The sequence below is a fragment of the Echinops telfairi genome, unplaced genomic scaffold (genome assembly GCF_000313985.2).
Source record: "Echinops telfairi isolate 266 unplaced genomic scaffold, ASM31398v2 ScPeMD7_3533;HRSCAF=4204_0, whole genome shotgun sequence".
Taxonomy (NCBI): Eukaryota; Metazoa; Chordata; class Mammalia; order Afrosoricida; family Tenrecidae; genus Echinops; species Echinops telfairi.
The window spans coordinates 21,294,991-21,319,663 of NW_022107431.1; the positions used below are offsets into that span (position 1 = coordinate 21,294,991).

General features: G+C 40.1%; 1 protein-coding gene across 1 annotated transcript in view; it reads right to left on the reverse strand.

The window, feature by feature from the left end:
* STXBP5 (syntaxin binding protein 5) overlaps nucleotides 1-24,673 on the reverse strand; it is a 186,108-nt gene that overhangs the window by 82,639 nt on the left and 78,796 nt on the right. Inside the window, 1 exon segment of the mRNA XM_030886748.2 lies at nucleotides 23,063-23,186. Within this exon segment, the coding sequence (XP_030742608.1) occupies nucleotides 23,063-23,186 (124 nt within the window).

The following is a 24,673-nucleotide window of genomic DNA, read 5'->3' on the forward strand; positions in this document are numbered from 1 at the left end:
CATTAAACTCTAAAATGCTACATTGTCTAAATTCTTATAATGATAGTTTACAAAAGGAAGAAGCAATATAATGAAATCTACCATGCAACATTCCAAGTGATTCTGAAAGACGGACTTAACATAAAAAAATTTTAACATGATCAAACAGGATTACTGCTTAAGAGTTGGCGCCAAAAAGCAAGTAAAATAAGTAACTTACTGGTATTATTCATGTAAGAAAATTCTACTAAGATAATTAGATATATAGCTTCCCAGTGTTCTTAATTGCAAATAAGCACAACAGATTTCCTATCTGCTAAATGTATCCAAGGTTTAAAACACCTGGGCTTGAAAAAAGATGGAAACCACAATTTCACTCAAATGTAACAAGCTGCTAAATTAAACCCTTTCTCAATAAATCCATTTATATTTATTAATCTAAACTAAAAATGCACCAGCTGTGATGTCCAAAAGACTGCTAAACTCATATGTATAAAAAGTGTCAGGAAATGATTTTGGAAAAGTGTTTTGATTACTTTTTAAACTTCACTTTTGTTACCTATTTCTTCGTATTATAGAAGTTCATCCAAGAATCTCTATGGAAAACTCAGAAAAAATATAAATACGTAAGTAAAATATACTGCTACTAGGATTGTAAGTGATACAGGCACTGGTTTAATTCACACTGAACTTGTTTAACTATGTCTGTGATCATGGATGACTGCAGACAAGTCCCCTCCGTCATACGCGTATCCGAGGCTCCTCAGAGTGCCTTCAAAAGAAAGGGTCAAATAAACCAGTGTCTTCCCAGAGAATCTGCGGGGCCAGTTACATGCAAGGCAGAGAAGTCCATTCAGAAGACTATGTAAATGTTAGGGAATGTACGCTCCTCTCATTATTCCATCATTTCTGTGTTGTTGTTTTTTTTCAGATAATTCGGTTGTTCTCAAATGTTTTGCTGTCTTAAATAACTTTGTATCTCACACCCTCCTATATATGTCAGATCAATTCACACCACAGGTTTGCCAACTCATAGTATAGCAAACATTTTTACTATGAGGTATAATATAAAGTAGAAATGGTTATTAATTTACCTTCATGATAGTAAAACTTAAGTCAGAAATTCAAATTTAGAAGTTCTAGGAGACGGTGTGCTCAATTACTAACAAAAATTTGTCAGTTTAATCTTACCAAGGAATACCTTGGGAGATATGGCTAGTTGATCTGCTCCCCGCAAATCTCACAGCCTTGAAAGCCATATTTTTAAAAAAGACAAAAACCCATGGCCTGTGTCGATTCTAACTCAGAGATTCTGTAAGACAGAGAAGAACTGCCCTTCGGGTGTCTGAGGCTTCAAATCTCAATAGCAGCAGGCAGTCTCCTCTCTCAGGCAGAGCAGCTGGTGGGTTCAAACCACTAGACTTGCATAACCCACCACGGGGCCAGGGCTCCTTTAGAACAGTTGTGAGCTACACACATGGCATGTTCATGTGTCAGAAATACATCCACAGCAACTTACAGCATAAAACCAAACCACCTTATATGGGGTTTCTGAGGTTATAAATCTTTGGGGGAGCAGACAGCCTCGTTTTTCTCCCAAAGAGTGGCTGACTGAGTTGAACCATTGACCTTGTGGCCAGTAGCCCAATGCTTACCCTACAGTGTCTCTAGAGTTCCAACGACAACATTTACTTCTATGACACACTGGACTTAGAGTGACCTTCTTTACCAATAGAAGCCCAACATTATGAAAGAAAAAACTAATATACATTCAACCACACAGTCAGTTCTCCAATCCCAGAGGTTCCACACCTGCCATTTCGACCAACCCTAACAGAGAATCTTTACAGAAAGAAAACAAAAGTAAGCAGTCAAAGCAACCCCTCAAAGGCTAACTGCTAACTGAGTCCTACTCACAGAGCATTGACATTGGGTTAGGTACTTTAAGTATGAAGAGCTGGTCTACAGCATATGGGAGGGTCTGTGTAAGTTATTCGCAAATACCACACACCATTTATACCAAGGACATTAACTTCTTCAGATCTTGGTATCCCAGGGGGATTGGGAACCAATGCTCCATGGAGACTGAGGGGTGACTGAATAAAAATTAAACATATTTTATACAGCAAAAGTTATCATAGTCAACAGATACATTTGGAGAGCATACCAAGAGGGCTTAAAAGTTTGTGGGGTTCTGATGATGCTTTATACCTGATCCCTTCGACACCTCGTGATCACACAGGCTGGTGTCCTTCTTCCATGTGGGCTTTGTTGCTTCTGAGCTAGATGGCCGCTTGTTTACCTTCAAGCCTTTAAGACCCCAGACGCTATACCTTTTGATAGGCAGGCACCATCAGCTTTCTTCACCACATTTGCTTATGCACCCATTTGTCTTCAGTGATTGTATAATGGAGGTGAGCACACAATGATATGATTTTTTGTTCTTCGATGACTGATAACTGATCCCTTCGGCACCTCATGGTCACACAGGCTGGTGTGCTTCTTCCATGTGGGTTTTGTTGCTTCTGAGCTAGATGGCCGCTTGTTTACCTTTAAATTTTTAAGACCCCAGACACTATATCTTTTGATAGCCGGGCACCATCAGCTTTCTTCACCACATTTGCTTATGCACCGGCTTTGTCTTCAGCGGTTGTACAACAGAAAAGCAGGTGAAGGGAGACGTTGGACAGGGCAAGATATGACAAAATAATAATTTATAAATTTTCAAGGGCTCATAAGGGAGTAGGGAGCAGGGAGGGAGGGGGAAAAATGAGGACCTGATGACAGTGGCTTAAGTGGAGAGCAAATGTTTTGAGAATGATGAGAGCAATGAATGTACAAATGTGCTTCACACAATTGATGTATGTATGGATGGATTGTGATAAGAGTTGTATGAGCCCCTAATAAAATGATTTTTAAAAGTTTGTGGGGAAATATGGAATGAAAAGATAATAGAATGGATATGCATGGTTGCTAAGTGCTATCAAGTCGGTTCAGATTCATAGTGACGCTATGTACAGAAGGAAACACCACCCTGTCCTGTGTCAACCTTACAATTGTTTGAGCTTCATTGTCACAGCCACCAGAGCTATTCATCTCCTGGAGGGCCTTGATGCTCCTCCATTTAACATGCACAATGCCCTAACAGGGGCCAATCTTTCCTGATAATGTGTGAAAACTATGCGAAAGGAAGTCTTGCTATCCTTGACTCCATGCAGGATTCTGGCTGTACTTCTTCCAAACAGATTGGTTTGTTCTCTTGGTCATCCATGGTACTTCCAACATTTTTTGCTAACACCACAATTCCAATGCACACATTCTTCTTCAGTCTTCTTTATTCAATGTTCAACTTTCACATGCATACGAGGTCCTCAAATTACCTTCATTGCTTTTTAACACTCTAAAGAGGTCTTATGCAGCAGATTTATCCAGTGCAAAGTATCATTTGATCTCTTGAATGCTGCTTCCATGAGCATTAATTACAGAGAAAAGACTAGAATTGTCAATGATTTATTCTTGCTTGCATCCATAATTAATGCTTATGGTGCAGTTGTGAGGATTTGTGTTTTCTTGACATCTAGTTGAAATCCATATTGAGGGGGTGTCAAAACGCTAGTGAGAAAATTCCACTATTCTACTTATGAAGTTTCTTAAGCCCCTCACACATAGAACAATTTGACCTAGTAATTCTTCTCCCAAGCATTTATTCTTGAGAAAAAGAAGCACTAATTCCTATCAGATCTGTAAAGGATGACAACGACAGCACCTTTCGTCGTGATCAAGAACTCAAAATGAAGTGAATACACATTACCTTGAAATGCTGAATTAACTGTGAACAATTATTCGCTATTAGAGCAACGTCAAAATTAAAGAAACAGAGGCATCCATACCAGAACCTGGGGTACTTTATAATGGTGGTGGTGGTGATGGTTGTGGTGGGATGTGTGTGCGTGCATATATTATAAGTATGTGTAGTCAGTAAGTCAATGATTCTTTTTGTGTACTTTTAGTTTGACATAAACTATATATGAAGGGGTTTTATTTATTTTATTTTATTTTTTTATGAAGGGGTTTTATAAATAATATCTGTTCAACCCTCCAGGTTGTCACTAAGGTATTATAGACTAAGGAGATCAAGTTGCAATAAAAATTATACAATTCTATTTTTTTAAAATCAATTTATTGGGGATCATAAAATTTATCACAATACATAGATCAATTGTGTAAAGCACATCTATACATTTGTTGCCCTCATCATTCCCAAAATTCGCTTGCCTCTTAGGTTCCCGGAATCGATGTTTGTTGGGGTGTTTGTGTGTGGAGATATGTGATTTTTAGAAACAAACTGTGGAAGAATATTTAGAAGATTTTTGCCATGTAAGAAAACTCAGAAAAATCACTGCCATCAAGTTGATTCCTACTCACAATGACCCAACACTATTGGGCAGGGTAGAACTGCCCCTGTGAGTTTCCAAGACTGTCACTCTTTCCAAGAGTAGAAAGCCTCCTCTTTCTCCTTATATGTAAGAAAGGTGTTTTGGGAGAAAAAGTTGCTAGTATGGGGGAGGGTTAGGGGAGACTGGGCTGACTGGCATTATCCCTTTTATATAAAATGATATATAGAGAAGGAAGGTAGGGTAGAAAGGGGGAGCTGATTATAAGGATCTACATATAACCTCCTCCCTAGGGGATGGACAACAGAAAAGTGGTTGATGGTAGACATCAGACAGTGTAATATAGGACAAAATAATAATTTATAAATTATTAAGGGTACATGAGGGAGAGGGGAGCTGGGAGGGAGGAGAAAAAATGAGGAGCTGATACCAAGGGCTCAAGTAGAAAACAAAGGTTTTGAGAATGATGATGGCAACATATGTACAAATGTGTTTGACATACAATGGATGTATGTATGGATTGTGACAAGAGTTGTACGAGCCCCCAATAAAATGATTTTTAAAAAGTGATCTACATGTATTTGTGTTTGTTCTTGCAAAAGAAAAAAACTATCAAGCTATCCCTTATGCTGAGAAAGTCCTTCTATATACCAAAATGAAATAAATTTGGAGTTAATTTCTGATATTATTTTATAGTTTTCCATTTGATTTTCTGAAGTATATTTTAATAGTGTAGTAGTTACATAATTTCATGTCAACTTGATAAATAGAATGTAGCAATGGAGTCTATCCTGTTGATCACGTCACAAAGCAACACCCACCAGGAAGATTCTGGGAACTTCCTCTTTTTCTCCTGGGAGGAAGACCACACTCTCTTTGCTTCCCATTCCTATTGACAAGCCACATGGAGCTATGCTGATGGCAGCCAGAGCCCTGGAGTTGGAGGAGCCACATGGAGACCCATACCAGGCAGGGCTAAGATGCTTCCCCCACCACTGGATCCACAAAACTTTCTGCCACTGGCCTGTGATCTTCCTGCATTTGGCATAATGGCATATGCTCCATGAGTCTAAAGAGGAATTTATGGACTAGTATTGCACATGTTGGCTAACATCAAATGTATGAACTTGATCTGGACTGAGCTGGGATGTTTTCTCAACATACAATTGTTCTTTGATATAAAGCTCTCTCTTTCACACATGTATGTCACTGGATTTGTTTCTCTAGTCAACCCAGACTAACACAGAGACAGACAGACAAAAAAAATCCATTGCCATAGAATTGATTCTGACTCAAGGTTTTGCCATGTATGTTAGAGAACAGTGTTCCCACTGGGTTTTCAATGATTGATGTTTCAGAAGTTGCCAGGCCTTTCTTCCATGGCGCCATCCCTGAGTAGATCTGGAGAAGCAGCACTCAGTGTTCACCATCTGTATCACTAGCAGCTCATTTAGACTTCTAAGAAGGAAGATCTACAGCTACTCTGATTTTTATTTCTTTATAAACTTGCTTAATACTCTGCAAGGATGCCAATATGACCAGTTTCACTATTTCTATAGATATTAAAAAGTAGAGGGAGGTATTTGTTACTAATTTGCTAAGAAAACCAATGAATCCCTTTTGATCTATATACAAAGATTTTTCTCCCTCCAACTCAGGTGTTTTCTAAATTATGTTACTGATTATTGTGGCTAGTCCAGAAAAGTTAGTTTATTCATCTGTAACCCTAAACATTTTCTAAATAAAATCAAGTAAGAAGGCACTATGTTTTAGATACAAAACAAACTCACTGTCATCGAGTTGATTCTGAGTCACCGCAACCCTATATAACTTAATTTTTTGGAGGATGACCGGATTACACTAGGTGTCACTTTACCTCTTAATAGCCATCACCTGAGGAGCAAAACTCTACACTTGTTCTTTAACTCTAGGGACATCTGAACGAGTCATTGAAAAGATCTGGTTAGTTGTAATATCTGCCTTCCTGTCCCACTGGATTTCTTTTCTCCTCCACTACGTCCTACTGCCGTGCTACACCACCCCGCAACATTCAAGTGGTCCAAGGGTTACTGATTCCAATTCCAAAATTTCAACCACTAATGAAATTTCATTTGCCATAATTCACCTAGTTAAGGGTTTCTGACTTCTAGTACTTGGAAGACTGGATGGAAAGGATCCCTGGAGGAGTCACGGGTTAAGATTGGGCTGCTAACTAAAGCTCAACAATTCAAATCCACCAGATGCTTGATGGCAGGGAGCCTCCCAGGGAGCAGTTCTGCCTTCTCCTGGAGGGTCCAAATGGGTCAGAGTCAATGTGAAGGCAGCACATGCATAATAATGAACTCATGCCTTCATTGTGATGCTCCTGAGAGCAATGCTGCCTTCAATGGTTAGTGGGCTCAACTAGGGAGAGAACACCTCTTTCTTTTTGAGTGAGAGCTCAGTGGCTGTTACATTGTGTCGAGTGTCTATCTTTGTATTTGACATACTTTTCTTCTTATTTACCCTTGTAGCCATGCCGCCAAAAGATTAATTGGTGGCAAGCAGTGGTGATGCACCTGAGAAAAGGGAAATGATGGTGAATAAAAACAAACCTAAAACAATAAAGCTAGCACCGAGGTCAGACCAGGGGGGCCTCAAGTCTGTAACTCCCACGTGGAAGGACTAGCAGGTGAAGACCTTAGAGAACTAGAAGCAGACAGTACCACATGAGGAAGAAGAGGGCCTGAAAAACCGAGAACCGAAGAAGAGTTTGATGACAGCGTCAGCTGAAGCCTTCTGTCTCGCTGAAGCACGGATCCCAAAGTTAAAGGAACAAGATCCTAACGCAAAAAGGTTCGCCCACGAGTACCATGCAGTTACTGAGGGTCTTGGCTGCTGCACAGCTGTTTTTGATGAGAAAAAAAGAAAAGCTCTGTACAAATTTCCCTTGATGCCTACTTCAAGAAATGGACCCCACTTGCGACCCCTTCACCCCTGCAGCAGCAGCATTCACCCGACTTCCCAGCACCAGGACCAGCCGTTCTTCTGCACCAGGTCCATCATCTGCAGCAGGGCCACCTCCCCAGCTTCTTCCCCGGCATCATTCAATGGCTAAAGTTATCCCAACATAACATGAGAATGCCCTTTCTGGCATGCAAGAGACTGATGGAATAAGAGTTCGTGTTGACTTTTACTCAAGACCTTTTCTATCTAACCCGTTTGAAGAACTTTTTCTTCAGTGCTTTATTTTGTATACCCACACGACACACATACACTCAGATTATCGCCCGCTCTTCAGCACGGTACTTTATAGTTACTTTTATTACTATATCATTGACTGTGCTATATTTGGAAGGGTTGGCTTTTTATGTATAGAATGGTAAAATACATAAATACATATTTATACTAGCACAAACATTTGACTAAGTGATGTGATAAATAACTGTATATGTCAACTATGAGTCAGAATCAACTTGATGGCAGTAAGGGGTTTTTTTGCTACCTGATTTGACTTACAGGGAGACTGGGGCCAGACAGAACTTGTTCCTAACCTAGGGACAACCTGTATTGTCTATTAATGCAAGCTTCCGAACAGGCACTCTCACCAACTTGCCATTCCCAAAATGCATTTTTTTTCTTACTGTGGGAAACCGTTTACTAGCTGCCTCTCGTGTAGGTAAAATGTTTTAACACATGATGAAGTCCTTCATCTGGCCTCTATATATATATCGTTTAATTTTTAATTTCCTGATATTTTCTCAAAAGAGTTGTAGAGTCTGGCCGTTTTTTTTTTTTTTTTTTTTTGAGAAGCATTTATTTTATTATTTTTTTAATCTGCTTTGGATCGTGTTTTTCTGCCTTTGTGCCTTCTGAATGAGTGAAAAGGGCCCTGCCCTTCCTATACTGGATGTGTGGAATCTTCCTGTACCCTTTACAGCCCTGCACACAGTAACCACCTCTGTGTCTCCCTATGCCAGGCATGCCTGTGTTAACACCTGCCACACAGTTAAAGTGCTCGGTTGAATTCATTGTGTGAGCTTTTTGAGAGCAATGGGCTGCCAGGCCAGCATTAAGCTCTGGCACATAGCAGTTCAACACATATCTGGGTGAAGAATGATTATAACAAAATGAATGAAGATCACTTAAAAAATTAGTTTCTAAATTTAATAATTTTCCAAATACACTGTAGAGCATGGTATAGTTCAGGTTAACTATCATTAAGCAGCAGTTACACTCCCAGTCTAGAACTGCATTATCCAATATGGCAGTCACCAGTCACAGGAGCTCTTGAAATGTGCCTAGTCTGAGTTAAAAGGTGCTGCAATGGGGCTTTCGACAAGAAGTTAGGTGTGGAAATTCACAGAGGCAGCTAACTCTACCCTGTCCCATCGGGTCACGATGAGTCAACACTGACATGATGGCAGTGAGTTTGGTTTGGTTTTGGTAGGACTAAAATGCACAATGACTTTTGAAGACTTAAAAGAAAAAATTTATATACTGATTATAAGTTGAAATGGTATTTTCTATACATTGAGTAAAATTTATAATTAAAATTTTTACTATACATAATATGGCTATTAGAAATTTTTACAACACGCATGCAGCTTACAATCTCTTATTCTCTAGGAATGGTCTCGAAAATAAAGTGGCCAGAGCAACACATTGCTAACAACACTAATCTCAAAGAAGGGGGTGGTGTTTCCTCCTAAACAAGTGTGAGGAGTTGATTGACAAACAGCCTGGCAACACTCTTTCTCAGTAAGATTTCTGACACAGAATTTAAGATCCAAAACTCCTACATTGTTTTACTGATAACTGGCAACTGAACTAGCTGGTCTACTAAGACTGGATAACTCATTTAAATAGTCTCCCTGGGAATTTCTCCTTTTGCTCTTCAGAGGGCAAGATTCTGTGCACAGATGCTGGTTGGAATAGTAGGAGACGTAGCACAATCCTTGTAAAGAAATAAAGGCCTGTGGGGAATTTGCATGTGGGAGTCTCTCGTAATGCTTACTTGCATTCTCTTTCGCCTGGGACAGGAGCATCATTATTTTTAAATAAGAACATTTCTTTGGTATTATATGAACTCTGGCAGGTCTTTTTAAAAGTCTGGCATGTAAACTGGGAAAACTTTGCTATGGAGGGTTTCATTTTTTAACGGATGTTTTATGTTTCACATGAACCTTAAAAGTAGATTAATATATATGACAAATTAATATTTGTGCAAGGATATTCTAAAACTGACATCCGTGGTAGCATTAGAAGTGACTGAACCTAGGTTGTAATCAAGATTCCACTTTCCGAATGAAACTTTTTCTTGCCCCAAGTCCTCCTTTCTGCCTTCCTAACAGTGTTGTATGGTATTGTGAGGTGCCACTGAGTCAGTTCTGATGCATATCAACCTTAAATGCATAACAAAGAAACACTTCCAAGTCAGGTGTGTATCATGCTGACAATCCTTGTTTGAGCCCAAGGGCCCACCTAAAATGCAAAGAAACGATCAACATGTCTTCTAAACTATCCTTTTGATATTAAACAAAACAAAACCAACTTGCTGCCATTGGGTTGAGGTTGACTCATAGTGACCCTATAGGGCATGGTAGAACTAGCCCTGTGGGTTTCCAAGACTGTAACAGGAGTATAAAGTCTCATCTTTCTCCTGAGGAATGGCCAGTGGTTTGAAGTGCTGCCATTGCAGTTGGCAGCCCAATTTGTAACCACTAAGCCAAAAGGACTCCTTACCTTCTGACATTAGAAGGTAAGACACACAACACCATCAAAGTCCCACATATGGCCAAGAAACCATCTTTTTGGACCTACTGCTTCCCAACAGAGCATGTGCAGAAGACTTGTGCTAAGTCATTCAGTAATGAACACCAATCCGATGCCAGTTGACATCCTAAGAAAACTAATAGCCCAGGACTCTGGTGGCCATTTTGACCTGGGCTGACTAACTCTGAAAAAAATCTCTCTCTTCCTCTGCCTCCACCTAACCCCCAGAGTTCTTAGGACTTGAGCCAGTATCCTGTTGCCTGACCTGATTCACTAGCTTCTGTAGCCTTGTGATTCAACAATCCAATATATTAGGGGTGAGGAGAATCCTTCAAACTGATAGGTGAAGTTCAGGTTTGAGACTTGCCAGCCTACATAATCATTTAAGGCATTTCCTTGACAGTTCGCCAGTTCTATGAGACTTTACAGTGAATTGAGAAATGTGGGCTGTGAGGGAGAAAATGGAGGGAAGGAGTGTGGTGGCGATGGCTTTCAGTGATAAGAAGTATAGCATTTTGGGAAAGTTGAACATCTAGTACATCTTGAAGTTCCACCTCACTAAAAACAACATAGACCCCAAAATGTTATTTGAAAAAAAGAAGAAAGTATTTCCTTTTTGTAAACACTTGTTCTGCTTCTTAAAGCCTCACCTCCATCGAGTCCTCTCCCCTTAGAGGCTTGTCTTTCAGTTCTTAAAAGCTTAGAGGACCTCACATCTACTGATTTAAGACGAGAAATGTCTTCCAAACCAACTGAAATCTAAATGCCCTTACCCAAAACTTTGCCAAAACTTCTCTAGTTTCCTCTCAAACAAGAAGCAAAAGGAGGGTGTACCCCAATGAGTATGAAGTGTCCTTTATAAAGACCTCACCATTCTTCAGTCCTTGCTACACCGCTGTGCTCTCAGGGAAAAAAATCAACTAATACAGGCTGGATACGTGCTCCTGACTTGTAAGAACCACACTGTCATTCCTAGATTCCCTTAAGTTTCCAATCCCCCATTTAGTCCTTTCAAATATCCCTCCAGGTGCATCTCATTTTACCACTGGAATCTTTGTAGTGCCGTGTTGTACAATGTCCCTTCAAATACCAAGGGCCAATATATGTTTGCGTTTCCCTAAAACTATCAAATTTACCAAGTAATAATGCTGAACTTTGTGAGCTAACTTTAGATATGCTCTTAAAACACCAGAAATTAGTTCAGAGAAGAAATCAAAACTTGAACCCCAATGATAAACTGTGGTCTGGGACAAATAAGAACTTGGTCTTGCCTAAATTTTTATATGCTCCTATGACGTGAACCTTACTCACATAGTAACTCTCATTTGGGATGTGAGCTAATGATAGAAATCATGAAAAAATAATTTCTTAAACTCTTATTTGCCAACAGTTACTGCATTATTTGTTCCAACTAGGATGCTGGGAAACATTTTGTCGTCCTGAATGGATGATATTCTCTGCCAACTGGACACATATTCAAATTGCAAATAAACTGTATTCAGCCACTGCCCTCAACAGTCATAAGTAGGCCTTACGGTGTACAGGTTTGCATTGGATAGCAACTTTTCTCCGTGGCCATGCCACTGCAAGCTATGTGACCAAGAAGCATTGTGAAAGTATCATCCCAACCTAGGAAACCCTCTGAAATCTCTAGCAATCTGGATCTCACTTTTCTGCCCAAATTCTTCGAGAACTAGGTTGAGGTTTTTTTCATTTTGATTCTCAGTGATTGCATTTCCCTCGATACTCTCAGTCTTCTGGCTTGATAGAAAGAATAATCAAAGTCCAGCGTTCAAAGCTTTGTAAATCTGTACGTTTAACTCAATCTATGGTTGTCCCTTTAATTCTTACACATCTGATTAATAAGATTAATTAGACTGTTTGGATTTCTGAAATTTACTCTCCTGAAACAATTAGTAGATGACCTATGGTCCTCCTTCTCTGATATTGCTTACATTGATCCTAAAACTCTATAAGCTGATGTGCTAAAACATTGTCAATTCTTAATGCAATATTCTAAGGAATTTCTTTCACAGGTGAAGAACACTTTTGATGATCAAAAGGCAAATATCCCAGATCTACGTAGTCCTAGGGGAATATTTGCAATGAAATAGCCATCCGCTAAAAGACTTTCTAGAATCTCATCGGAAAAGACCGTGTTAGCTTCTTCTTACCAATGCCTGGTACACAAAAACTAGAGATACTCAGGGACAGATTTACTTCACTACAAATAAAAAAAGCCAAGGTACCTTTAGTCAGCTTGTCAGCTGACAAACCAGCTAGCTTCTTGCTGAATTAAAGGTCATACTCAAATTTTCCAGTGGCCAGAAATAAACTTCAGGGGTAGATTGCAAATACAACAATAATGGCCTGTCATTTCAACAAAGATTTTGATAATTTCTTGCTAAAGTATTATTAGATCATAAATTAGCTCCTGATTTCCCTTTAGCTGAGCAAGAAAAAGTTTATGCTATTTTATTTTTACCTCTTATATTTGGATCAATAGAACAGGAGAACTAGGATGATATTATAAATGTTTGCCTAGATAATATTTGTATATAATCAGTATCTCCTTTGTGTAGTTCCGCCTTTTTGATATTCTAAGCTGGTTACCCTAAAACACTTGTTCCTGGTTATGTCCATGCTACAAGCTGGAATAATCATTTTGATTATCATAATAACTTTAAATGTATACTCTGATGTGTTATAAAATGATTAATATTTATATCTTTACTCTAATACACCCCTCCCAAGCTATGCCTAAAATCCCGTATTTAGAAAAGACACATGCAGAGAAGACTGATATAACAACTTGAGTTAGCATTCTCTTTATGCCAAGTTATTCTTTCAAATGTGGCCTTGCTCCACCCAAGCTAGTGATCACGGAAGTCGAGGGTCTACTAGGTAGTGCCTGGATGCCACCAACAGCTGTTTCACTAGTAAGAATGGAATGACGGGGACTGCCCAAGGTCTTAAAAACTCAAGGAGCAGCCATTCAAACCCACAACGTAGAGGAAGCCACCGGCTGCCTACTCTCTGACCATAGTCCAGGGATGTAAACAGCCTTGTTATTACACAGAGAACACTGTGAAGACGATTATGATAGCTACAGTTATGATATTTTATTTGATATCCCCTTTGACCCATTTAGAAACTGTTTCCGCTTGAAAAAAAATGCTTATGGGACAAAAAATACATGTGGATTAAATCTCTGGTGAATCTCCTCTGACCATAGACCAGGGATCAAAAAGCTTTGCTATCATGAGGAGGCGGAGGGAGGAGTGGGGGGCAAAGGGCATTAGAAAATATATTATGGCCAGTGTAGTTAAAATTTAACCCCTTATCACTTGATCTACCTTTAGTAAGCTGTTCTAGTTTTTATTATTTTACTTCCTTCTCATTGAGATTTTTTTATTTTGTTATTGTTGTTACATTTTTTTGTTTTGTTTTTGTATAATTTCCTATATATGAAGACTACGATGGGTCGAACTATAAAGATAATAACTGAATTAATGGTTCCTTGGGGTTATAGTGGGGTAGGTTGAGGCGGGTATGGGAAACTAATAACAGTGAGTATAAGAAAGAAGATATTCTAAAATCAATTGTACTAATGACTGGACAACTCTTCTTGATATGACTGAATTGTATGATACGTGCATTATGTTTGATATGACTGAATTGTATGATACATGGATCATGTGCCAATAAAACTATTTTTAAAATAGTATATGCAGAATAAAGTACCCTTATAACAATGATCAAGGAATGGCTAACAACATTCGTGATCAGAAGGGGATAACGCATGGAGGTGCTCTGAAACTGAGGTGCTTGGCATGTTTGAAAACACTGACCTACTAAACCAAATCTATGCCACCCAGTCAAGTCTGACCGTAGGGTCCCTATAAAACTAGAGAAATACTCCGATTTTCTGAGACTATGAATCTTTGCAAGGGCAGACAAGCTCATCTTTCTTTAGCAGAGCTGCTGCTGGGTTTGAACTGTTTGGCAACCTTAGTCACTAGCACAAGGCTTAACCCACCATACGTCACAAGACTGTGGACTCAAAGCTCCATATTCTCAGTTAAACTTTAGCATGTCCTAAGCTTTCCTTCTGCCTTTTTAGAAAATAGATGTGATTTGGAGTCTAAAAACATGTAACTTCGTAAAAATTGACCCTCATCAAGCAAAAGAGGGGGGGAAATGTGGTTTATATTTTTCAGATGTTTATGAAGATGATAAATGCTGGAGAATGCTTGTGCAGCGTCCCCAGGAATGTATGTATGTATGAATGTATGTATGTATGTGAGGTAGTTAGTTTATTGTGCTAACCTAGCTGATAAAACACTTGTGGAGTTAACTGAAGGGTGGAGGAATAAATGGCTCAGTGAGCCTCGCCTTTCTAGTTCTCGGGTCTCTTGCTTTCTGATGATCGGACCAGGGTGCAGCTGCCTTAGCTAGTTCCCTGCTTTAGCTGGCAAGGATCACTTCCTGCAAGACATCCCTGAGGAGAAGCCACATGGACCTACCCCGATGCAGCCCTGGGTGCTGGAGCAGCCGTGTGGAGGCCCCTGCCAGCGCTGAGATACTTACGCATTCACTGACTCAGCTTTCCTCCTGCAGTCGGCATCAGTGCATCTGTTTTGTGAGAGGATGACTTTGTGGATTGGTGTTGGACATATGGGTTAATGTTGGACTTGTGGGCTTGGGCAGCACTGGGTTGGGATGTTTTCTTGATGCACACTAAACCTTTATATAAAACTCTCTCTTACACGTGAGTTGTGGATTTGTTTCTTTAAAGTACCCAGATTAACACAGTATGTATGTATATATATGAAAATATATAGTTTAGACTATTATTGCTAGATTAACTCTAGGAAGTATATATTCAAAAATAAATTAGTAGATATTATAGAATATTAACTTTGTATTGTCTTATAACTGTACATAATCCACAAATCTCATGATTACAGTGACATATTCCCTGCCTGATTGTTGTTTATAAAAACATATGACTCCTCTTGCTGCTGCTGCTGTTGTTAGGTGCCAGCAAGTCAGCTCCAATTCGTAGCGACCCCATGGACAGCAGAGCACTGCACAGTTCAGTGCCCTCCTCACAATGGTCCCTGGGCCTGAGCCCATTGCCGCAGCCACTGTGTCAACCCATCTCGTGCAGGGCCTGCCTTCTTTAGCTGCCCCGACACATTACATGACTCCCTTAGGCTGCTGGAGAAGTCTGTGATCCCACATTAGATTGTACCGCTCAGGGTGAACAGTCCTGACATCCAAGAAAACACAAGTTGACTTTTACTTGGGGGACCTTGAAGTTCATTTTCCTTTCGGTGAGCCTTAATAAAATCAAAGCTCCCTGTTCTTGGTTTACTCCTTAAAAAGTAGTTTGAGTACCCTAATGAATAGATTTCAGAAATTACATTTATAATATCATTTTCTATAATGTGACAGTCTGTTGTTGTCGGGTACTATCAAGTTGGTTCCAATCATAGCAATCCTATGCACAACAGAGTAAAACACTGACTGCCCTGTCCTATGCCACAGGGAATCCATAATACCAAGGATTAGACATACATACAGACATAGACAAAACAATAATGGCAGTATAAGTGCACTTTGTTAAAGCTTAAATCTGTCATAGCCAGGGAATTAACTGTACTTAAGTGTTGGAATCCGAGATGAATAAAATAGGGTCATACTAGAGTCATTCTGGAAAAAATCTTATTCTTGTTGTTGTTATGCTAGGTGCCATCCAGCTGACGTTGGCTCATAGGAACTCCATGGAGAACAGAATGGAGCACTGCATGGTCCTGTGCCGTCCTCACAATTGTTATACTTGAGTTCCTTATTGCTGCCACTCTATCAATCCCTCTCCTTGCCTATCTTCCTCTCTTTCACGGAGATCCCACTTTACTAAGCCTGATCTTCTCCTCTAGGAATTGGTCTCTTCTAATAAAATGTCCAAAGTGTGAGACAGGAAGTCTTACCATCCTCAGTTCTAAGAAGCATTCTGAGTGTACTTTTTCTAAGGCATATTTGTTTGTTCTTCTGGCACTCCTGCCTGGTTCCTTCGCAATATTCTTCACCAACACCCTCATTCAAATGTATCAATTCTTGTCTGGCTTTTCTTATGCACTGTTCATCTCTCACACGTATCGGAGGCAGCCCTAAGGACTATCTATGACTTGGATCAGGCCTGCCTCAGTTCTCGGCAAAAGATGCCTGTGTTCTTCAACACCTTAAATATGTCTTGTGCAGCAGATTTGCCAAATATATTACATTGTTGATTTCTTGACTGCTGCTTCCAGGAGTGTTGGGATCCTTAATAACTTTAATCTTTTCTCCATTTATCATAATGTTGTCTATTGGTCCAGTTGTGTGGGTTTTTGTTTTCTTTACCATTACGTTATAATCCATACTGTGGGCAATATGCTTGAGCCCTATATATTATTGCCATTTCTTTTGGGAATCATTTGATTCTTGTGAAGATGACCATCACAGAATGCCTCATTCTGCAACAAATCACCCCAGTCTGGAAATTCAGGGGAGAAGATGTGGTATGCTGTCCAAGCAAATTGCATAATCACGATGATTGCATCAGGGTAAGTGTGTAAGCCCCATGCCAGGGCTATCAAAGAAGAAAGGAGAGGAGCCTTAGTGGCCTGGTGGGATACACGTTCAGCTGCTAACCACAAGGTCAGCAGTTCAAACTCAGCAGCTCCACAACAGATGAGGCTTTCTACTCCTATAAAGATATACAGTTTCTGAAACCCACAGAGTGGTTCTACCATGTCCTATAGGGTAACTACGAGTTGGAATCTACTTGATGGCAATTATTTTGATGTGTGTGTGTACACACACACACACACACACACACACATATTTTACTTCCACCCTCCCTTGAGATTCATCATTCACAGCAAAGGCTAAAACATCTTTTAGTAAATAAGAAGTTTCATTTTAATTAAGCATTTCCTAAAACTGTTTTAACCAGGAAATTAATTTTCTTCAAACAGCCCATTAGCATAAGCAAATCTAGTGTTTGTGAAATACACATTCGGTGACCACTAATCTACAAATCTTTTAGGCTGTTCTACCCTGCCAAGTAAGTAGCCATATACAGATTTTAGGTTCAATACAACCATGGTGTATAGTAATGCACAATGTCTTGGAGCATTCACTTACATGTGGCTTATTTCATCACATGCCCACAGAGTGTCCTACACAGCACAGCAGACCCACTTCATATTTGTTTGATGAATGGAATGGATAAATAAACTAAAAACTACTGTGTGGACAAGGCTAGAGTCAGTTTCATTACGGGCTTTCTACTGATCAAGGAGAGTTGTTTAGAAATGAGTAATGATTCCCCTAAGGTAACTGAGCCAGGAAGTATGGACCACAGCCTTCTAGCTTCACAATCCTATGTTAGGCTGATGATACAGATTCTTGAGGATTATCTTGATGGTCCTAACACTCAACATCATACCACTCAACATTACGATAAGAGTGATTGTATGATTTTAACGTAAAATCAGTTACTGGCTGCAATGGTAACACTGTAAGGTTTTTCGGGAATAAGATACTTAGACAATCACCAGAAGGGCAGAAATTAGAAAAATCAACAGAGACAAAATTTAAAAGGCTGACACATTAATTAATTTGTCAGAAAAATTTTGGCTAGAGAGTAAAAACAAAAGACCACAATATAATACACAAATGAGAATAATCCATCGAAGCATGAGAATACTGAAAAGTATATGCCACCAACATGGTATTCATGACATATATGGTACTTGTTGCAGTAGCCAAACAAATGTTATACCTCAATGTATAAGAATACATTTAATTTTAAGACTACACTTGGTTACCAACACCAGTTTCCTTCTGAAAGGTTGCCTACCACTATTAGTAAGCAAAAAAGGAAGCAGTAAATATTATAACCCTTGAAAATAATCCAAATTTTACTAGTCAGTACTAGTACTTCTGACCTCCTACATTTTAAAAGTATTAAACCGTACCAAAATTAAAAAGAACGGCAACACCTGCTTGGAGAGGCTGGGAAGGGGGAGGAGAGGAGAGTCATTTTATTTGTGTTATAATTTGGGGTGAAAAAAAGAAAATTCAATCAATATTCTTTACTGGTTTTAAAATATTTTTTAGCAAAAATATACAAACTGTAGAACCTGATACTACTTTTGAAAGTCTGCTCCAAAAGGCCGAAGTTTTCAGTATAAAAAAAATTATAAGATTAAATGGAAAACTGCCAATTGGCAACCATCACAGTAATAATTAATTCAGCCAAGAAATGTTGACAAATGCCAAAACTAAGGAGTGAAAGTATGACAAACATAGTATGTGTACAGAATCTCAAACATATGGACTTCAAGTCATAATACTTATTGACTACAGATTAAAATAAGTACATAGTACTTGAATGAAAATAATTCGTGTCAGAGAGTAAAAGAATAATTTTTAAATGGATAAGTTAATGGATAGTCAAGTTATCAGAGCAGGAGACATTACCAATACAGGACAAATGAAAACACAGTTCTATTTACAATGATGCAATAAGAACACATCAATCCTTCAAGGAGATTCTTATTGACTAAATGTACAACTTATAGAAATATCAAATACACCCAAATTGATACATACTTTACAAAGTAATTGACTTGTTCTCCTGAGGAAAAAAATATTATAAAGGTAAGAAAATGTTCAAGAGAAACTCCAGCTTGAAGGATTCTGAAGGCTTTTGACAAATCCAATTCACATTAAATCCTGGTTTACTGCTGTTTTCCACATTCCATGTTTTTGGTAAGGGGCAAACTTGGGTGACAAAGGAGAGCATCTCTCTTTGTAGACATAGACAATGGATGATGGAGAAGATGGGGAAGCATGTAAATAACTTCCTCTCAAGGGGGAAAAATTATTTGTACCACTCTTACAAAACTGAATTTAAATTAGATTAATGGCAAGTTGAAAAGCCAGTATTACACTTCGTATTTTTTTTTACCCTCCTTAATTCTACGTTTACTTTCTTCTACTAGCTTTGAAAAGAACGATTTTTGGAAACTAAGCTTTATTGCCACTTTTTTTTTCTTTGTAAATCATTTTATTGGGGGCTCGTACAACTCATCACAATCCATCCATCCATCCATCCATCCATCCATCCATCCATCCATCCATCCATCCATCGATTGTTTCAAGCACATTTGTGCATATGTTGCCATCATCATTCTCCAAACATTTGTTTTCTACTTGAGTCCTTGGTATCAGCTCCTCATTTTTCCCCTCCCTCCTCGCCCCACCCACTCACTCCCTGCTCCCCACCTCCCCCATGAACCACTGATAATTTACAAATTATTATTATTTTGTCATATCTTACACCATCCGATGTCTCCCTTCACCCACTTCTCGGCTGTCCATCCCCCAGGGAGGAGGTTATATGTAGATCCTTAACATCTGTTCCCCCTTTCTACCCCACCTTTCCTCCACCCTCCCGGTATTGCCACTCTCCCCACTGGTCCTGAGGGGTTCATCTGTTCTGGATTCCCTGTGTTTCTAGTGCCTATCTGTACCAGTATACAGCTTCCGGTCCAGCTGGATATGTAAGGTAGAATTGGGATCATGATAGTGGCGGGGAGGAAGCATTCAAGAACTAGAAGAAAATTGTATTTTTCATCATTGCTACACTGCACCCTGACTGGCTCGTCTCCTCCCCACAGTCCTTCTGCAAGGGGATGTCCAATTTCCCACCAATAGGCCCTGGGTTCCCACTCCCCCTCATTCACAATGCTATATATATATTTTTTTGTCTTTGATGCCTGACACCTGATCCCTTCAATGCCTTATGATCTCACAGGCTGGTGTGCTTCTTCCATGTGGGCTTTGTTGTTTTTCAGTTAGATGGCCCCTTGTTTATCTTCCAGCCTATAGGACCCAAGATTCTATATCTTTTGACTGCTGGGCACCATCTGCTTTCTTCACCGCATTTGCTTATGCACACGCTTTGTCTTCAGTGATAGTGTTGGGGTAGGCTGGTATGCTTCTTCCATGTGGGCTTTGTTGTTTCTTAGCTAGCTGGGTGCCTGTTTATCTTCAAGCCTTTAAGACCCCAGATGCTATATCTTTTGATAGAGAGGCACCATCAACTTTCTTCACTTTTGCTTTATGCACCCACTTGGTCCTCAGCAATCGAGTCGGGACAGGCTGGTGTGTTTCTTCCATGTGGGTTTTGTTGTTTCTCAGTTAGATGGCTGCTTGTTTATCTTCAGGCCTTTAAGACTTCAGATGCTATATCTTTCAGTAGCCAGGCACCATCAGCTTTCTTTATCACACATGCTTGTGCACCCACTGTCTTCAGCAATTGTGCCAGGAAGGTGAGCATCTCAGACTGCCGGATTGTTAGGACAAAGTGTTCTTGTGTTGAGGGAGTACTTGAGCCTCTGTCCATCTGTTTCCTTAATACTAAACCAATAAACATATGTACATAGATCTATTTCCCCCTTGTTGTATATAAATATATTTATATCTGTATATGCCTATATTTAGATCTCTATAACTACCCTTTGCCTCTTAGTTCTTTCCTCTATTTCTTTGTGGGTCATTACCAATTAAGTGGACAGCACCATCCTCCCTCCCAGAAGACTTCACGTCAGAGGATAGCACTGAAACTACAGCTCAAGAAGAGGGAATTGTCTGATCAAAGGGGGGAAAAGGAGAGGGGGACGGGGAGTGAAGCACATCCAGGCTCACCAAGCCCTGAGGACAATGTTCTTGCTCAGAATAGCAATGCACAGAGACGACCACAGGGCTGGCCTGGCCACAGGACATAGCATTCCTCATTGACCCATAGCACTATTGGGGACAACGCTAGAGACACGGCAGGAATTGTGCCCACCCTGAGCTCACTACACCGAAGCCAGCCTCTGGGGGCATGCAGCAGAGCAGCAGGGGAACAGAGCAATGAAGTCCCTAGGGATAGATGTGGGGCCAGGGCATGGCACCCCATCAGACTGCACTAGAAAGCACTCGTGAAGGCCAACAAATAGACCCTGAACTATTTATAGTGGTTTTTGTGTGTGTCTTGTTGTAGCTATTGTTTTAGTTTCTATTGTTGCTTTGTTGTACTCAGTCTTGTGATGGTACATATTGTTGATGTTGCATATCTACCTGGACGGGATAGGTGGGATAAACAAGCCGAAAGAGAGAACAACAGGATGACAGTTGGGGGGTGGGGGGGCGCGTCATGGGAGAAGGGGAAGGGGTGGGGGGAGTGGGTTTTAACAAACCTAGGGACAAGGGAACAAGTGATCCAAAATCAGTGGCAAGGAGGGTGTTAAGGGGTCTGGCAGGGCTGGATCAAGGGCAACGTAACCAAGAGGAATTCCTAAAACCCAAATGAAGGGTGAACATGATATTGCCACCTCTTTGGTGTTCCAAATTCCTACGTTCCAGTGGGGTTGGGAGATCTTCAGATGTAATTTTAGGAGTATCATCAAGTTTAGAGGTGTGTCCAAAGATATCCCTTATGATAGATTCCAATTTTCTTCCATCTTTCATTAGATCCTAGACCTCAACTATTATCATAAGGATTGGCAATTCAAACCCACCCAGAGGTGCTTATGGAGACAAGCCTAGCGATCAGCTTCCAAAAGGTCACAGCCCTGAAAACCTTATGAATGGGACCACCATGAGCTGGAATCAAAGGCATTCTGGTGGCACTGTCGGATAAGCACTGGATTGCTAACCCCAGGGTCTGTGGTTCGCACCCATCAGCCACTCTGTGGGAGAAATACGATGCATCTACTTCTCGTAGATTTACCGTCACTCTAAGTTGGAATCAACTTAGTGGCAGTAAGTTTGAGTGGGATAAAAAAATAACCAAAATCTAAAGAAGGATTTTGTAACATATTTTCAACAAAAACCCTAAAGATCCTTGTAAGTTTTGTAAATACTACTTATACAGAAATATGTTAGCACAACTCTCTTTAGAAAAGCCCGTTTGTGAGGTTGGCCCTTGGTTGGCATATGGGAACTCAGCTGACAAGGGGCTCCCCATCACTCTCACTTGTAAGGGGGCTCACCATGCCTTCACAATGCAGTACATGCCAAAAGGGGAATCTGTTTTTCATTTGGAAAGCGGGAGGTTTGTTTGAGAAGCAGCAGGTGTCTACATGACTGACCTCAGTGTAAACACTGGTCTCCTAGGCTTAGGCATGACTCCCTGGCAGACAGCATTTCAAATGTACTGCTAAATAGCATGACACAAGCTAAACTAGCATGACACAAGACACGTGCATCTTGTGTCACTCCACTGGGCTAGGACTCAGGGAAGCCTTTTCCTGGTTTCTTATAGACTTTGACTCGTGCTGTTTTTCCTTCGCTGATCTCGCTTTGTGTGTTTCTGTTATAATACATAATTGTCAGGAGTACGAATTATGCCAAGTCCTGTGGATCCTCTGAGTGAATCACTGACCTTGGGGATCATCTTGGGGATGGGACCCTCAGCACACTATTTCAGAGTATACCTTTACCTCCTATAGTGATCCAAATGTTTCAAAATATACAGGGTACACAAACATCAGCAATTAACATTATTTATGGCTTAAAGAGCTTAGAGTAGGTGCTGTAACACAAAAACATGCATATCCTTTTTACTTTTTGATATTGAGGGAAATGCTTTTCCAAGAGTTCAAATTGACAATTGTAACTACAAACAGGGTTGTGATTTCAGTACCTGGCTTGTTAGATAGTATTCGTTATATACATGCATATTTTTAATTCACTGCCGAATGAGAAAAACCCTCTCCTCATTGTGAGAAAAACAAACAAAGCAAGAGACAAATCCAAACACAAGCTCAAACAAAACCATTATGTCGCCGAACACAACCTCGGTGGCACTGAAAAGTGCTCACTCTTACCGTGTGGGGTGATTGTCTGCACTGGTTTGGTCGGGGATCTCACGTTCCATATCGTCAAGGTGCCGTCCGAATGACTACAAATGAACTGCTTTCCTTCATGATGCCAAGCAACAGAGTGGATTGCCTACAGAGGAGAGGAGACAAATTCCACTTTGAAACGATTTACGTCTTGCCTTTTAATTATTATTATTAGTAGTATTATTTTTTAAGCTTTCAAGGCTGCCCAGGCAAAGTCAGGAAGTTAAATGCATTTCCCTAATAGCTAGGGCCTCTTTCAAAACAAAAGAAATTTCATTTGAAATTGGCAGTGCTGTAATTCTTTTTAACTTTTGCTATTCCTCTAAAGTTTTGATATTGATACATGTATTACTGACAGGTACAGAAAAGCAAAATGTATTCCGGTGGTTTCTTCGAACAAGCCATATCTGACTATAAAGGACCAAGTAGTTACAACCAACAGTTCTTTAGCAAACATAGCAACAGTAAACAGGGGCGCTGACAGATCAAAACAACATTTCTAAAATTAGCTAAAATTCTAAGAAGGAAAAAGTGTCAACATGGAGGGAAGAGCTGTGGAGAATATGGCAAACTGAGCCTCACGGCACGCGATTCCCACCTCCATGGTTATTACCGAGATACTTTATAAAACTTTTGGTCAGAAATTTACTGTAGAACTCTGAACTGTTTTTTTTTTTTTAAATGACACCTGCACTTTGTCTTCAGTCTTTTTACTTCAGGAACTGAAGTTGGCATTTATGTAAACAAATTGGGGACAAGAAATCTCCCAAACCCAATCTTGCATGCTCAGAATCATAAGTAAGGTGGTTGGGGCAAACGAATAGTTGATGGGAGAAGATAAGAGGTATACAGTGGACGCATAATTTGAGATTAAGAGTTTGTGCATGGGAGTTGTTCTTTTTTCAGAAGAACAAACACATAGATTCTTAAAATGTTACTTGATACTGAAAAATATTACACTGTACATGCAGCTGAACAAGAACAGGCAATGTGAGAGGCAGAGGCAGTAAGAATGAACGGAGGACAGAAGAGCCACAGTGAACAAGCAATGTTAAAGTTGTGGAGGAGGGAGGGGAACAATGAGGAGGTGATACCAAGGGCTCAAGTAGAAAACAAATGTTTGGAGAATGATGATGGCAACAAATGTACAAATGTGCTTGACACAATGGATGTATATGTATGGATTGTAATAAGAGTTGTAAAAGCCCCCAATAAAATTATTTAGAAAAGAAAAAAATGGGAATGCGCATGAGGAGGCCCAATGTCCACCTGCCACCCTGGTCTAACCAGGTTTGCAAGGCAGAATTGGGGTCATGGTAGTTGGGGGGAGGAAGCGTTTAAGAACTAGAGGAAGGTTGTGGGTTTCATTATTGCTACACTGAACCCTAAGTGATTTATCTCCTCCCCACTACCCCTCTGCAAGGTAGGTCCAGTTGTCTACAGATGGGCATTGGATCCCCATCACACGTCACCCTCATTGACGATGATATGATTTTTTCCCTCCTTTGGTGTTTGAAGCCTGGTCCCTTCAGCCCTTCATGATCACACATGTTGGTGTGCTGCTTCCATGTGGGCTTTGTTGCTTCTGGGCTA